At 49.0% G+C, this 17,512-nt stretch overlaps 1 protein-coding gene across 1 annotated transcript; it reads left to right on the top strand.

The window, feature by feature from the left end:
- Positions 1-6,606: 6,606 nt before the first annotated feature.
- CCL22 (C-C motif chemokine ligand 22) lies at positions 6,607-15,240 on the top strand. The gene is made up of 4 exons (XM_010365477.2): positions 6,607-6,716; positions 7,497-7,599; positions 9,536-9,659; positions 12,582-15,240. The coding sequence occupies exons 2-4, from the start codon at positions 7,527-7,529 to the stop codon at positions 12,664-12,666; spliced, it is 282 nt and encodes a 93-aa protein (XP_010363779.1). The 5' UTR covers positions 6,607-6,716; positions 7,497-7,526; the 3' UTR covers positions 12,667-15,240.
- Positions 15,241-17,512: the final 2,272 nt, after the last annotated feature.

The following is a 17,512-nucleotide window of genomic DNA, read 5'->3' as shown; positions in this document are numbered from 1 at the left end:
ACATATATTTTATGTTTTAAATTGAGATTTCATAGTCGTATATATTTTGGGGGTGCATGTGATATTTTGATAACTGTATACAATATGTAATGATCAAATCAAGGTAATTAGGATATCCATCACCTCAAACATTTATCATTTCTTTATGTTGGGACCATTATAAATCTTTTCCAGACCGGATGTGGTGGCTCACGCCTGTAATCCCAGCACTTTGGGAGGCTGAGGCTGGCCGATCACGAGGTCAGGAGATCGAGACCATCCTGGCTAACACGGTGAAACTCCATCTCTACTATAATACAAAAAAAAAAAAAAGTAGCCGGGCATGGTGGCAGGCGTCTGTAGTCCCAGTTACTCGGGAGGCTGAGGCAGGAGAATGGCATGAACCCGGGAGGTGGAGCTTGCAGTGAGCTGAGATCGTGCCGCTGCACTCCAGCCTGGGCTACCGAGGGAGACTCCGTCTCAAAAAAATATATATATAATATATATTATATATATTTAAATATATTATTAAATATATATTTATTATATATTATTAAATATATATTTAAATATATATTTTATATATATAGTATATATATTTTTTCCAGCTATTTTGAAATATATGATAAATTACTTTTAACTATAATCTCCCCACTGTACTACCAAATACTAGAACTTACTCCTTCTATCCAACTGTATTTTTTACTTCTTAACCAATTACTGTTTATTCCCCCCATACCTCTCCCTTGCCTCTGGTAACCCACCATTGTACTCTCTGACTCCGTGGGATCAACTTTTTAGCTCCCACATATGTGAGAACATATGATATTTGTCTTTCTGTGCCTGGCTTATTCCACTTTACATAAGGACCTCCAGTTCCATCCATGTTGCTGCAAATAAGAGGATTTCGTTCTTTTTTATGGCTAAATAACATTCCATTGTGTATCTATACCACATTCCTGTTATCCATTCCTCCACTGGTGGACACTTTGGTCAATTCCATGTCTTGGCTATTGTGAACAGTGCTGCAATAAACATGGGTGTAGAGACACTTCTGATATATGGATTTCCTTCCTTTTGGATAAATACCCTGCAGTGGGATTCCTGGATCATACGTATATGACATTTTCTATATCCACTCATCAGTTGATGGACATTTGGGTTGTTTCTACCTTAATGTATTTTTAATGAACACATTAATTTAAACAAAAGAAGAAGAAGGAAGGTTGAGGAAAAGAAGGTTAGATCTGGGAGTTTTCCACACGTTGCAGTGTGGATAGAAGGATAACAGTAGCATAAAACACCTGCCAGGAGGAGAGAAAACACCCCCAGCAGCAACAGCTGCCCTCTGTGTCCCTGGTGAATCCCCACCTGCAGCCCCAAGAGGAACTCCTCTTTCCTTTCTTTGAAAGCTGGTTCCCCGTGTCCTGTTTGGCCATGGCATTGAATGCCATGCCTGCCTCTTCTCCAGCTCCCAGAAGGTCAAAGGCACTGGGGGTGCAAAGGCTGCTGCTGGCCTCCAGGTGTGACTTACCTTCCTTGTAAGTCCAGAGAGAGGGGTGATGGGCAGGGTGGTTGCTGCAAAGGCTGAGCCAGCAGTAAGGACTTGGAGCCCTGCTGAGTCCCTGGGGACTCAGGGACTCTCCAGGGGGGAGCCCCTGAGCCTACCTATGGAGGGGCCTAGGTCTTGGAGTGCCCCCTGTAAGAAAACCCCAGGTTCAGGTGAAGAGCCACCAGACCAATTCTGTGTCACTCACTTTCAGTCCTCCAACAGCTGCTCATAGGCCACAGGATGACTTCCACATTTAAAGAAGATTTCTTCTTCGCCACCCCAAGTTTTATTATGACACATTTTATTCTTATTTATTTTGTTCTTTCTTCCCCCTCCAATACCTTCAGCTGCCTTTATATGATACATTTTAAATATTCAGGAAAGTCCTTAGAGTAGTTCAATGATCACCAGTATATCCACTGCCAAGCTGCAACATTGTTGACGCTCAGTTTACCGCATATACTTAGTCTCTCCTTTCTCTCTCTGGGAGATATGCACACACACACACACACACACACACATACACACATACATCTATATCTGTACATGCACACATGCATATATATAAACACATACATACTACATATACATCCATATATACACACATATACAGACACATATTACATAAATATTCATATATATACACATACATCTAGATATGATAGGCACATACATCTATGGTTATACATACACATATATATACACATACTACATACATACACATCCATACATACACACATATATAGATATCTACATCTGCAGCTATACACACATATGCACATATATTACATACATATTCATATATACACACATATGTAGATGTGCACATACATCTATAGTTATGCATACACATATGTATACGCACATATTGCATACATATCCATATATGTATACACACTTTTTTTTTCTCCTGAACTCTTTGGGAGTAAAGTGATCATGACCTTTATCCCTACATACTTCAGGGTTTTATGACCTTTATCCCTAAATACTTCATCTTCTAGGAATGAGGACATTTTCCTACATTACACTGAAGAAAATCAACAATAAAGCACTAATATCTACTATACTATCCAGCCCGTAGTCACATTTTCACATTTCCACACTGTCCCCAAAAGATCTTTTTAGAGCTGTTTTTTCTTTTTTTTCTTTTTTTTGAGATGGAATCTTGCACTGTTGCTCAGACTGGAGTGCAATGGTGCCATCTTGGCTCACTGCAACCTCTACCTCTTGAGTTCAAGCAATTACCCTGTCTCAGCTTCCTGAGTAGCTGGAATTACAGGTGTGCACCACCATGCCTGGCTAATTTTTGTATTTTTAGTAGAGATGGGGTTTCACCATTTTGGCAGGCTGGTCTTGAACTCCAGACCTCGGGTGATCCACCTGCCTCAGCCTCCCAAAGTGCTGGGATTACAGGCCTGAGCTACTGCACCTGGCCCCCTGTTTTTCCTTTTTCTTTTCTGAGATAGGGTCTTGCTCTGTCACCCAGGCTGGAGTGCAGTGGCGTGATCTTGGCTCACTGTAACCTCCACCTCCTGGGCTCAAGTGATCCTCCCATCTCAGCTTCCCGAGTAGCTGGAACTACAGGCACATGCCACTACACTTGGTTAATTTTTTTGTATTTTTTGTAGAGACAGGTTTTCACCATGTTGCCCAGACTGGTATAGACTTCTGGCCTCAAGCGAGCCTCAGACCCACAAACTGCTGGGATTACAAGCATGAGCTACCATGCCCTGACTGTTTTTTCAAAACTAGGATTCAATCAAGGTCCAATGAATTACATTTGGCTGTTATATCTCTTAAGCCTCTTTTAATCATAAATGTTCTATTCACTTTATTATTTTTCTAAAACAACATTAACTTTTTTTTAAATTTTGGAGACAGAGTCTCACTTTGTTGCCCAGGCTGGAGTGCAGTGGCACAATCTCGGCTCACTGCAACCTCCTCTTCCCAGGTTCAGGTGATTCTCATGCCTCTGCCATCCAAGTAGCTGGGACTACAGGCATGCACCACCACATCCAGCTAAATTTTTGTATTTTTAGTAGAGATGGGGTTTCACCATGTAGGCCAGGCTGGTCTCAAACTCCTGACCTCAAGTGGTCTGCCCGCCAGGGCCTCCCAAAGTGCTCACAGTCTTGAGCCACCGCGCCGGACCAACATTAACTTCTTGATGATCTGAGTACAGTTATCCTGAAGAGCATCTGGAAGGTTTCACCTTCTGGCGTTGTCTGATTGCTTCCTCATGGGGCCATTTATCTTCTTCCTCTAGCCCCTGTATTTCTTGTCCACTGGTAATTAATACTAGGCACTTGATTTGATTCTAGGGAAGCACCTTTTAAAAAAATGGTAAAAATATGAATAACATATATTTACCATTGTAGCCATTTTTAAGTGTACAGTTCAGTGGAATTCAGTACATTCACATTGTTGTGTAACCATCACTACCATCCACCTCCAGAACTTTCATCTTGCAAAACGGAGACTGTGTCCCCTTGAAACTCTAACGCCCATTCCCCCACCTCCAGCCTCTGGCAACCACCATTCTGCCTTCTGTCTCTGTGAATGTGACTATTCCACGTTCCCCAAAGCAGCAGAATCACACAGTATTTGTTGTTTTGTGACTGGTCCTGGGTCATGGCTTTTGACAAGAGGTCCTCCGAGGTGATGCCGTGCACTTCAGTTTGCATCCTAGCCGGAGCTCACGGGAGCCCTGCGGTCCCTGCCTGCCAGCCTCTCCACTCAGCTGTGCTCTGCATCTCTACCCATTCTGTCTCTACCCACTCTGTCTCAACTGTTCAGCCCTCTCAGTCTGTCTGGGCCTTTGCATCTGCTGTGTCTCTCCCTGGCAGGCTCCTTCCTATCTTTTTTTTTTTTTTTTTTTTTGAGATGAAGTCTCTCTCTGCCACCCAAGCTGCAGTACAGTGGTGCAATCTTGGCTCACTGCAACCTCTGCCTGCCTCCTGGGTTCAAGTGATTCTCCTGCCTCAGCCTCCCAAGTAGCTGGGATTACAGGTGCACACCACCTTGTATGGCTAATTTTTATATTTTTAGTAGAGATGGGGTTTCACCATGTTGGCCAGGCTGGTCTTGAACTCCTGACCTCAAATGATCTGCTTGCCTCAGCCTCCCAAAGTGCTGGGATTATAAGCATGAGCCACTGTGCCTGGCCTCCCTTCTATCTTTGAATTTCAGCTGAAATGTCACCCCCTTCTAGAGGCTTTTCCCAACTGCCTATCCCAAAGCTGCTTCTCTGTTTCATTCGCTTCCTGGTGTTCCTCCCAGCCTGACATTACGTTGTTTGCCATGTTTGTCTGTTGTGGAAGACAAACTCCATCAGAGCAGGGGCCCCTACTCTCCTGTTCAGGCTGCCTTCCCAGGCTCTGGCAGTGCACTTGGCACATAGTAGGTGCTTGTATGAGCTTCCTCTGGCTGCTGTAACAAATGACCATGAACTTGGTGGCTTAAAACATCACAAATTTATTATCCAATCGCCTGGGAGGTCAGAAGTTCTAAATCAGTCTCAGTGGACTAAACTCAAGGTGTAGGGAGAGATAAGTTATTTCTGGAGGCTCTAGGGGAGAATCTGTTTCCCTGCCTCTTCCAGCTTCTCCAACCCGCCTGCATCCCTGGGTTCAGAGTTCCACGTCACTGGGACCTCTGCTCTGTCATCCATCATCTCTTCTGACTCTGACCCACTGCCTCCCTTTTGAAATAACCCTGTGATTGCCTTCAGCCTGTCCAGATAATCCAAGAAATCTCCCTCTTTAAAGATTCTAGGTCAGGTATGGTGGCTCACACCCATAATCCTAGCACTTAAAGAGGCCGAGGTAGGAGGATTGCTTGAGGCCAGGAGTTCGAGACCAGCCCTGGCAACATAGTGAGACCTCCATCTCTAGAAGAAATAAAAATTAGCTGGGCATGGTGGCACACACCTGTATTCCCAGCTACTTGAGAGGCTGAGGCAGTAGGATCGCTTGAGCCCAGGAAGTCAAGGCTGCAGTGAGCTGTGATTGCACCACTGCACTCCAGCTTATGTGACAGAGTGAGATCCTGCCTCTAAAACAACAACAACAAAAATCCTAAACCCTAAACAGTCACATCTGCAAAGTCCTTTTTACCACATAAGGTAACATATTCATAGGTTTTGGGGATTAGAATGTGGACATTTAGGGGGGCCATTATTCTGTCTACGACAGGGTTCAATAAATATTTGCTGAATGAAGGAATTGGATGAATGGATGGCTCCCTTTATAAATGGAGTCCCAAGTTCTGAGTTCCAGGCCTGGCATAGCCTCTGTGTGGCTGTGTGAACTGGGCAAGTCCTCTCTTTCTCTGAACCTCAGTTTCCTCTTTCATTAGATGTGTTGTTTTTGTTTGTTTGTTTGTTTGTTTGAGATGGAGTCTCATTCTCTCACCCAGGCTAGAGCGCAGTGGCGCAATCTTGGCTCACTGCAACCTCTGCCTCTCACCGGATTCAAGCAATTCTCCTGTCTCAGTCCCCCGAGTAGCTGGGATTACAGGCGCGTGCCATCATGCTCGGCCAATTTTTGTATTTTTGGTAGAGATGGGGTTTCTCCATGTTGGCCAGGCTGGTCTTGAACTCCTGACCTCAGGTGATCCACCTGCCTGGGCCTCCCAAAGTGCTGGGGTTAGAGGATTACAGGAATGAGCCACCGTGCCCAGCCCATGTGTTCCAAGCACCTACCATGTGCCTGATCCTCAGAAGGCACTGGGAATGCCAGGAAAAATGAAGGGAGACCCCAGCCTCCTAGAGCTTGGAGTCTGGCTTCTAGGGAGGGGCTTGAGAAAGAGAAAACCTGACACAGTCTGCCCAGGGCCACATTCCAGGTCCCCTAGAAGGCTTTGAAGTCCTGAGAGGGTATGCTTACCAAGGACATGACATTTCAAACAGCTTTGACGCATGAGTAGGAGTTTATGCGGTAGAGATGTGGAAAGTGACATTAAAGGCCAGGGACAGGCCGCAGTCCCTTTTGAGGAACTGTGAGGAGTGTGGTGTGATCCCTCAGGGGAAGGAGACCAGTGGGGAAAGGCCTGTCCGGAAACCGGGCCTTGAGGGCCACAGACAGGAGCCCAGGCCCTGCCCTTAGGTGAATGGGGAGCCATAGCAGGGTTTTGAAGCAGGAGAGAGAGTGTGTAGCTCGGGACCACGCACTCTGGCTGCTGCAGGGTAAGGATGGCATTGAGGGGGCCAGCATCCCAGCCTGAGGTGGAGGTGGCCTGGACTGGGCAAGGACAGTGGGGTTGGAGAGAAGAAGCGGATCTGAGAGAGATTCAGGAAGCACAATCAACAGGACATGGACATGGTGAGGGACTGAGATGGCAGAAGGGGAGGGAGAGCCTGGCAGCCACTGGGAAGGAAAATCAGGCAGGATACAAGTGTGGGTGGACGCTTTTCAAAAACCGTTGAGAAATCTATGACCTGGCCCAAATGTGGACTTCGCGAGAAGCCCCAGAAGAGGCTGGTGATGGGGTCAATGGGTCCATAGGCCTCTCCCATTGAAGAGAGATCAGTGATGCCGTCATTAAGGGTACAAGACAGGCCTCAATTCCAGGTGAGGGTTGGTCCACATTCTCACTTGATTTACAACCAGTGAAGTCAACAAGGCTGTGAAACCATCTCCCTTATTTCCAGATGGGAAAACCAAGTCCCAGAGACAACTAAACAAGGCCACACAACGTGGAGACCCTGGGGAGCATGAGTCTATAAGAGGGGGATTTTACAAGTCTCTCTGAAACCAGGGGAGAGGACAGATTTGGGGGGGGTCCCCTCTGAGTGGTTCCCCGCCAAAGAGAATTTCTCCACTTTGGAGGAAGTGGGAGGTAGTTCTCCTTTTGAGATGTGAATGTCAAGTGACTCCGGGCACCCCGGTGACTAAGAGGTAAGTAAGTGAGGCTTGTGGGTGGAGCCAGCATCTTAAATAGCAGGTCTTCCTATGTCCCTTTGCAGACACCTGGGCTGAGACATACAGGACAGAGCATGGCCCGCCTACAGACTATGTTCCTGGGTGTCCTCGTCCTCCTTGCTGTGGCGCTTCAAGCAACTGAGGCAGGTGAGGCTGGGGAGCAGGAAGGCCCCCTACAGAGGCCAGGGCGGATGCTGGGGTGTCTTCCCCATGTCTTGGACAAGCACTGGACTGAGAACAGAAGACCCCAGTCTGCTGTTGGCTCTTGCGGCCCTCGGCTAGTTGCAGCGCTTCTCTGGGCCTCAGTTTACAAGTCTGTTGAATGGGTAGTCTTGAAGGCTTGGAGTCTAGGATCTGTCTCAGTTGGGTTGGGGGTTGTGGTGCGCATAGCCTCAGGATCTCTTGCTCCAGAAAACTCAAGCATAGGGCCCTAGGGGTGTGGGTGAGGAGCTTCTAAGGGGTCAGGTCTGAGTAGGGGAAGGCAGGTCTGGGGCAAGTGGTTCTCCCTTGGAAAGCTGGTGCTGCCCTCCTACCATCCATTTTTAAAAATTTTAGTATTTTTTAAATTATTTTATTATATTTTATTTTATTTTTTGACACAGAGTTTCGCTCTTGTTGCCCAGGCTGGAGTACAGTGGAACAATCTTGGCCCACTGCAAACTCCACCTCCCAGGTTCAAGCGATTCTCCTGCCTCAGCCTCCTGAGTAGCTGGGATTACAGGCATGCACCACCATGCCTGGCTAATTTTTGTATTTTTAGTGGAGACAGGGTTTCACCATGTTGGCCAGGCTGGTCTCAAACTCCTGACCTCAGATGATCCATCCACCTCCGCCTCCCAAAGAGCTGGGATTACAGGCGTGAGCCACTGTGCCTAGCCTAAATTTATTTTTTATTTCATTTCATTTATTTATTTTTTGAGATGGAGTCTCTTTCGCCCAGGTTGGAGTGCAGTGGCACAATCTTGGCTCACTGCAACCTCCACCTCTGGGGTTAAAGTGATTCTCCTGCCTCAGCCTCCTGAGTAGCTGGGATTACAGGCACCCACCACCATGCCCGGCTAATTTTTGTATTTTTAGTAGAGATGGGGTTTCACCATGTTGACCAGGCTTGTCTTGAACTCCTGACTTTAAGTGATACTCCCATCTCGGCCTCCCTAAGTGCTAGGATTACAGGTGTGAGCCACTGCGCTGGACTCACTATCCATTTTTGTCCAGAACCTGTCCTCAGTATGGGTTCCTGACTCCTTCTCCACCCCACTCTATGCTTGTGCTGTGTTGGGTGGAGGAGTGAGCACTGGAGTGGGGGGGGGAGCTATAAACAAGAATTGCTCCCAGCTGCTGGGCTTTCTGAGTACTTTTCATGCATTAAACACCCTCTGAAGCTGGTACTGTTATTACCCCTTTGGTGGGATGAGGAAATTGGGCCTCAGAGGATTCAATGACTTGGTCAGGGTGGCCCAGTGAGTCAGGGGAAAGCAGGACTCGAACCCGGGTCTATGTGACTGTCCTCTGTTGAGCCTTGGTCCTGACTCTGCTGCATCTTGCTGTGTGATCCTGGGCAAGTGCCTCTCCCTCTCTGGACCGCAGCCTTCCCACTGCACACATATGAGCAGAAGCTGACTTCTCAAGTGCCCATGTGCTGATGGATCACTGGGGAGCTTGTCAAAATGCACACTGGATTCAGCAGGTCTGGCGCCGGGGACTGAGCATTTCTGACAAGCTCCCAGGTGATGCTGATGCCATGGACCATGGACCTTACCTTGAACAGCAAGGATCTAAGGCACCTTGTGGCTCAGAGTCACTGAGTCCCATCTTGGGGTACAGCTGATGCTTAGTTGTTCTGAATCCCTGTTCCTAGAGCTGACTGTCCCAGAGTGTAGACATCAGACCGTAAGTGTCTTCTCAGAAGCTCCAAGGGTAGGATCTTGGAGGGCTCAGAATCCTCTGGTCACCATCCTTCCACATGAGAACAGAAAAACTGCATCTCTTTCCTGGAGCCTGGAGAGGCCGAGATCAGGGGCTGGGGCCGAGGGTGACCTCTCCGGGCTCCAGCTTGGGAATTCACTGGGCACCCCTCCGCTAGGCCCGTATGGCGCCAACATGGAAGACAGTGTCTGCTGCCGTGATTACGTCCGTTACCGTCTGCCCCTGCGTGTGGTGAAACACTTCTACTGGACCTCAGACTCCTGCCCGAGGCCTGGCGTGGTGTGAGTAGGCAGCTGGGGCCACAGGGTCTTGGTGGGTCTGATGGGTACAGCCTGGGATGGCCCAGGTGCTGGTGGATGGGACACACCCAGGGATGAGAGGGATGTGGCAGGGCTACCGGATGCCTGCCAGGATGGCTTGGCTGGAAGAGATGACTCAGTTCAGGCTTGGGTGTACTACAAACAAAAATAATGTGATCATTTAGCAAATATCATCAGGTGCTTACTAGGCGCCAGGCAACATGTCAGGTTCTGAGGATGCCAAGCTGAGTGAACAGGGTGCCGCCACAGTGTGGGCATGGCAGTAGGCCGTCAGTAGCTGTGGCATCTAGGGTATTTGGGTATAGCAGGTATAGGAGTATGCCTAGCGCCACTGAGTCAGCAAAGATGCTCCCAGGTTCTGGGCAAAAATGGATGGTGAACCAGGCGTGGTGGCTCATGCCTGTAATTCCAGCACTTTGGGAGGCCGAGGCAGGCAGATCACTTGAGGTCAGGAGTTCGAGATCAGCCTAGTCAACATGGTGAAACCCCATCTCTACTAAAAATACAAAATTAGCTGAGTGTGGTGGTGCGTGCCTGTGATCCCAGCTACTTGGGAGGCTGAGGCAGGAGAATCGTTTGAACCTGGAAGGTGGAGGTTGCAGTGAGCTGAGATCACTCCACCTCACTCCAGCCTGGGCAACAGACCGAGACACTGTCTCAAAAAAAAAAAAAAAAAAAAAAAAAGCTCACACCAGAAGTGTCTTGGATCCTCTCCAGGCTCCCAGAAGTCCGAGGCAACCCATTTTGACCGGAAGAATAATATTAAGAGCTAAAATTTCCAAGGTGCCTCCCGAGTGCCAGGCACTGTTCTGATCATCACCTGTGTTAACTGGTTTGATTCTCACAACAATCCTATGAGGAGGTTCAACAATTCCCATGGTAGAGATGGAGAAACAGGCTTAGCAAGGGACAGTGACCTGCTCAAGGCTGCCCAGGCTGGAGCCAGAACTCACTCCTGGTTCCTCGTTCAGGGCTTTCTCCTGAATTTCTTGCTCTCCTTTGCTTCTTTCTCTGGCTTCTTTGCCTCCTTTTCCCTGGCCTGGAGCCTGCACCTGCACCTGGCTGGGTGATGGGTCCTGCTCTCTCTGCGGTAGCCTCTCTGGCTCCTTCTCCAACTGCTCAGAGCCTGCTGTCCACCAGATCACACACTGGGGGAGGCTGGGTTTAGGGACTCATGACCCGCTTTGGGCCTCTATTATCTTCTTCTCGTCTTCCTCCTCCTTATTGCTGACACCATCTCTTAGAGGGATCTGCAGGTGAATAATAAAGAAGGCTGAAGCAGGAAGCCCTCCCAGAGTTCTTCTCTCTTTAACTCTGAGCCTCAGTTTCCCCAACAGTATAATGAAGTAATAACCTTTACTTATTTGACTTATTTGTATTTTCAAACACATAGAGAGTGCTTGCTAAGTGCTAGGCACTGTTGTAAGCACTTTATAGATATGAACTCATTTAATCCTTGAAACAATCCTACACAGCAGGTGCCATCATGACCCCCTTTTCACAGATGAGGAAATGAGCACACAGAGGTTAGGGGGCCTCTTGAGCATTACAGGGCACAGTAATGTAAGAGGAAGGTGAAGAGCTGAATGTCTGGCACATAATAGATGCTCAACTGCTGGGCACGGTAGGGCCTCTCAGCTACTTGGGAGGCTGAGGCAGGAGGATTGCCTGAACCCTGGATTTTGAGGTCAACCTGGTAACTTAGTGAGACTTTTTTTTTTTTTTTTTAAATAAAAAAAGCTGAGTGCAGTGGCTTACACCTGTAATCTCAGCACTTTGGGAGGCCAAGTTGGGAGGATCACTTGAGACCAGGAGTTCAAGACAAGTCTGGGCAATAGAGTGAGACCCTGTCTCTAAAATCAATCAATCAATCAATCAAATCATATGTGATCATTGGATTTTGAGCCAGAAGGGACCCCAGAAAGAATGTGTCTTGAAGCTCAGAGTAGTTAAGCGTATTATAAGACTCTTGGGGATTCTGGCTTGGCGAGGTGGCTCACTCCTGTAATCCCAGCACTTTGGGAGGCCGAGACAGGCAGATCACTTGAGGTCAGGAGTTCAAGACCAGCCTGGCCAACATGGTGAAAACCCATCTCTACTAAAAATACAAAAATTAGCTGGGCGTTGTGGTGGGCACCTGTAATCCTGGCTACCTGGGAGGCTGAGGCAGGGGGATCTCCTGACCCCGGGGAGTGGAGGTTGCAGCGAGCCAAAATCGTACCACTACACTCCAGCCTGGGTGACAGAGACTTCATCTAAAAAAAAAAACACAAAAACACCCAACTCTTGGGGATTCTATTTCATGACCTCACCTGGAACTCAAGGCCGGGACTAAAGAACTGAGGGTCTTGGAAGTCCTTGCTGCTCCTCTTCCTTTTTTTTTTTTTCCTGACACATGGTCTCATTCTGTTGCCTAGGCTGGAGTACAGTGGAGCAGAGACCTGGGCTCACTGCAGCCTCGATGTCCTGAGCTCAAGCAATCCTCCCACCTCAGCCTCCCAAACAGCTGAGATCACAGGCACATGCCACCATGCCTGGCTGACTTGTACATTTTTGTAGAGACAGGGTTTTGCCATGTTTCCCAGGATGGTCTCAAACCCCTAGGCTCAAACAATCCTCTTGCCTCGGCCTTCCAAAGTGCTGGGTTTACAGGCATGAGCTCCCGGCCTCCTCTTCCTCTTTAGAAATAATTCTTTTCACACCACAGGTGACTCGTAAATTTTGAACCACTCTATTTAGCAGGTAATGTCACGTGCAGTGGGTGACTCATAAATGCTGAGCCCTGCATAAAGTAGGTGGCTCATAAATGCTAAGTTCCTGAGGGTGTGGCCTCCTTGCTGCATGCTAATGTTGCTGCATTGTCTCTGGGGTCTCCCCTTCCAGGTTGCTAACCTCCAGGGGTAAGGAGATCTGTGCTGATCCCAGAGTGCCCTGGGTGAAGATGATTCTCAATAAGCTGAGCCAATGAAGAGCCTACTCTGATGACCATGGCCTTGGCTCCTCCAGGAAAGCTCAGGAGCCCTACCTCCCTGCCATTACAGCTGCTCCCAGCCGGAAGCCTGTGCCAACTCTCTGCATTCCCTGATCTGCATCCCGGTGGCTGTCACCCTTTGTCACCTCCGTGCTGTCACTCCCATCTCCCCCCGACCCCTCTAACCCATCCTCTGCCTCCCTGCAGCCAGAGTGTCCTGTTCCCATCAGCGATTCCCCTGCTCAAACCCTTCCATGACTCCCCACTGCCCTAAGCTGAGGTCAGGGCTCCCAAGCCTGGCACGTGGCCTTCTGGATCTGGGTTCCATCTCTGTCTCCAGCCTGCCCACTTCCCTTCAAGCATGTTGGGTTCTACCTCCCTATTCTCCAAACCCATATCACACATCCCACTTTTGGGTCTTTGCCTGGGATGTTGCCGACACCCAGAAAGTCCCACCACCTGCACATGTGTAGCCCCACCAGCCCTCCAAGGCATTGCTCACCCAAGCAGCCGGTAATTCCATTTCATGTATTAGACGTCCCCTGGCCCTCTGTCCTCTCTTAATAACCCTAGTCACAGTCTCCCCAGATTCTTGGGATTTGGGGGTTGTCTCCCCTACCTCCCCACTAGTTGGACCAAGTTTTATATCTAAGTTACTCTGGTCTCCCGGCCTTTAGCATAGAGCACTGCAGACAGGCCCCAGCTCAGAATCAGAGCCCAGAATGTGGCTGCAGACAAAATCAATAAAACTAATGACCCTCCCCTCTCCCTGCCGAAAGGCAGTTACATATCAATACAGAGACTCAAGGTCACTAGAAAGGAGCCAGCTGGGTCAATGTGAAGCCCCAAATTTGCCCAGATTCACCTTTCTTCCCCCACTCTCCCCCCCTTTTTTTTTTGAGATGGAGTTTTGTTCTTGTCACCCAGGTTGGAGTGCAATGGTGCGGTCTTGGCTCACTGAAGCCTCCGCCTCCTGGGCTCAAGTGATTCTCTTGCCTCAGTCACCCAAGTAGCTGGGATTACAGGTTCCCGCTACCATGCCCGGCTAATTTTTGTATTTTTAGTAGAGACGAGGCTTCACCTTGTTGGCCAGGCTGGTCTCAAACTCCTGTCCTCAGGTAATCTGCCCACCTCAGCCTCCCAAAGTGCTGGGATTACAGGTATGAGCCACAGCGCCTGGCCTCTTTCCCCACCACCTTTTTTTTTTATGACCAGAGTCTCACTCTGTTGCCCAGGCTGGAGTGCAATGGCGTGATCTCAGCTCACTACAACCTCAACCTCCTGGGTTCAAGCGATTCTCCTGCCCCAGCCTCCCAAGTAGCTGGGATTACACGTGTGTGCCACTACGACTGGATAATTTTTGTATTTTTAGTAGAGACAGGGTTTCACTATGTTGGCCAGGCTGGTCTTGAACTCATGGCCTCAAGTGAACCACCTTCCTTGGGCTCCCAAAGTGCTAAGATTACAGGCATGAGCTACCACACCTGGCCTCCCCCTTTTTTTCCTAATAGGAGACTCCTGTACCTTTCTTCCCCGTTTTAGCTATGTGTTGTGTCTGCTTACACTTCCTTCTCCCCTCAGGCTTTTTTTGGTGGTCCTCCAACCTCCAATACCCAGGCCTGGCCTCTTCAGAGTACCCCCCATTCCACTTTCCCTGCCTCCTTCCTTAAATAGCTGACAACCAAATTCATGCTATGGTGTGAATGACTTGGTATTATAAGCTGGAGTTATATATGTATTTGAAAACAGAGTAAATACTTAAGAGGTCAAATGGATGAATGGAAGAATTTTAGGAACTGTGTGAGAGGGGGACAAGGTGGAGCTTTCCTGGCCCTGGGAGGAAACTGGCTGTGGTAGGGTAGCGCTCTCTCTCTCTCTGTGGCAGGAGGCAAAGAGTGGGGTGTAATTGAGTGAAGGAATCCTGGGTAGAAACCATTCTCAGGTGGTTGGGACAGGCTAAAGACTGGGATTTGGGTCTATCTATGCCTTTCTGGCTGATTTTTGTAGAGACAGGGTTTTGCCATGTTACCCAGGCTTGTCTTAAACTCCTGGGCTCAAGCGATCCTCCTGGCTCAGCCTCCCAAAGTGCTGGGATTACAGGCATGAGCCACCGCGCTTGGCTTCCTCTTCCTCTTGAGAAATATTCTTTTCATACTGCAGGTATGGGACAGCAGTGTCCCAGGTAAAGGACATACATGTTACAAGTGCCTGGTCCTTTCTGAGGGAGCCTGGTGCCGCTCTGCTGGGTATTTGAAGCTGTGAAACTGGAGGAGGTCATTTCACTCTCTGAACCCAGCCTGACAAATCACAGTGAGAATGTCCATCTTATAGGCTTGCTGTGGGGCTCAGGTTGAAAGTGTGGGGAGTGACACTGCCTAGGCGTACAGCTCAGTGTCATCCAGGGTCTGTGTCCCTCCCAAACCCAGGGTTAACCTGCCTGCCGCAGGCACTAGGAGGACTAATCTGCCTACTGCCCATAAACGGGACCCTCAAGCATCCTGGGATTTCCTTTCCCCTCCTGTCCTGCCCTTGCCCCTCAGGCTTTCTGGAAAATAAATCCTTTAAAATAGTGTCTGCTTTGGTTTCCTGGCATTTGCTGTCCCTGTGAGATGGGGCAAGGGACACCATTGATCCTCTCTATCCCACTGGGGAAGTCTTCATGTTGAAATAGGTGGTGACTTGCCCAAGGTCACCCAGTGAGTGGTGGGAGTCTAGGCTGGACACAAGCGCCTGGGAGGTGGCTGCACAGGTGCTGACAGGGAAGCCCAGACATTTGTCCCAGAGTTCCCAGCCCACCTTGGGACCCGCTGTCAGGAGGATTTTATAAACCATTAAAGCAGTCCCCACGTCTCGAGCTTTCAGCAGCATAATCACTCAACCACTCAGCCTTCACCTTCCCCCTGCACGGGCAGACACTGGAGAAAGGGAGGGAGTATTAGTCAGGAGAGCCTACCTCCTGCAACAAACACCTCCAAATCTCAGTGGCTCAACTCAACAGAAGCTATTTCTTCTCACACGAAGTCTAATCAGGCATTCTCAGTCTTAGGCAACCTTCCACGTGGTCATTTCAGGGACCCAGGCCCCCTCCTTCTGGTACAGCCAACGTGGTCACAGGCAGAGGAAATGCTAAGCACCCATGGGCAACCCTCCTTGCTGGCCAGAAAAGATAAGCTGGGAGAACTGGGTGGGGCGGGGCCCCAGGGGCCCTGGAGGTGGTGGCAGGGGTGGTCCCCGGTCACGCCCATCCCTTCTCCAACCCTGGTCCTGCAGGAGTGCCCTGATCTCCCCATCCTCCTCTCCAGAGCTGTTTCTGTGCTACTTCCGGGGCTGGGGGAGTGCCTCGTGTCCCCAGAGAACAGCATAGGCTCCCTGCTCCCTGGGGCACAGGGTCTTGGCCACCTGAGGGCTTGTGGAAGGTGAGGACAAGGACACCCCCATTCTCACCACCCCCACCCCACCCCAGAGGAAACTTTTTGCATCCAGTGCTACCCATTTTTTTTTTTTTTTTCTCATCGTTACTCTGGTTATCCCTCAGCCCAAGACCTTCCCGGCTCTCTCCAGCCTGTGAACAGCGTTCTCATTCTTCACTCCCGCTTCACAGTTCTCTGCAGTTGGGCCCAGCTGCAGCCTCCATTGGAGCCAATGGCATTGGACCATTCCCCGCCCCTCAGTACGTCCTGTCTCTTCCACCTTGGTGAGGCTTTCACCTCTGCCTGGAATGGTCTGTCAAAATCCTGCCTAGGTTCATGCGGCAGGGTGCCAGCCCAGCATGCCACAACTGACTTGCAAATCACAAGGGGACTAATTCTTCTACAATAAAGATGTTTAGCAATCACCCATCAATCCCTCAATCCCATCCATCCAAGGAAAAGTGGAGCAACCGGTGCTTGTGAAGTGTATGGTATTACTCATAATAGATTCTTGCCAAGAGTATGTAGCCTGGGTCTAATCAAGCCTTTAGATCTAATTCTCAGTTTACAGGAAATAAATAGGATAGAGGAACAAATTAGGTGACATCACAAGGAAATAACTAAATTAAGAATGAGAACATTGTATAAGACAATGGACTTGACTTTGCTCTTTTTTTTCTTTTCTTTCTTTTTTTTTTTTTTTTTTTGAGACAGAGTCTCACTCTGCCGCCCAGGCTGGAGGGCGGTGGTGAGATCTCGGCTCACTGCAACCTCCACCTCCAGGGTTCAAGCAATTCCCTAGCCTCAGCCTCCCATGTAGCTGGGATTATAGGCGCATGCCACCATGCCCAGCTAATTTTTGTATTTTTAATAGAGACGAGGTTTCACCATGTTGGCTAGGCTAGTCTCGAACTCCTGACCTCAAGTGATCTGCCCACCTTGGCCTCCCAAAGTGCTAGGATTACAGGCGTGAGACACTGAACCTGGCCGACTTGACTCTTAGGAAAGTTGAAATCAATAAAAAGTGGTCTATGTAGACTCAAAAGAAATACCCATATGTAGTGCATGAACCAGATCCGATCCTGGTTAAAAAAATAAAAGAAAGGAGGGAATAAAGGAAAGAAAGAAGGAAGGGAGGGAGGGAGGGAGGCGCCAGGTGTGGTAGCTCACGCTTATAATTCCAGCACTTTGGGAGGCTAAGGTGGATGGATCGCTGGAGCCCAGGAGTTTGAGACCAGCTTGGACAACATGGGAAAACCCTGTCTCTACAACAACAACAACAACAAAAATACAGTAACTAGCCAGGCATGGTGACGTGAGCCTGTGGTCCCAGCTACTTGGGAAGTTGAGCTGGGAAGATGGCTTGTGCCTGGGAGGTCGAGGCTGCAGTGAGCTGAGATTACACCACTGCACGCTCACCTGGGTGACAGACA

Source organism: Rhinopithecus roxellana, chromosome 20 (assembly GCF_007565055.1).
Source record: "Rhinopithecus roxellana isolate Shanxi Qingling chromosome 20, ASM756505v1, whole genome shotgun sequence".
Classification (NCBI taxonomy): domain Eukaryota; kingdom Metazoa; phylum Chordata; class Mammalia; order Primates; family Cercopithecidae; genus Rhinopithecus; species Rhinopithecus roxellana.
The sequence above is the reverse complement of the archived record's forward strand: the minus strand, read 5'-3'. Positions and strand labels throughout refer to the sequence as shown.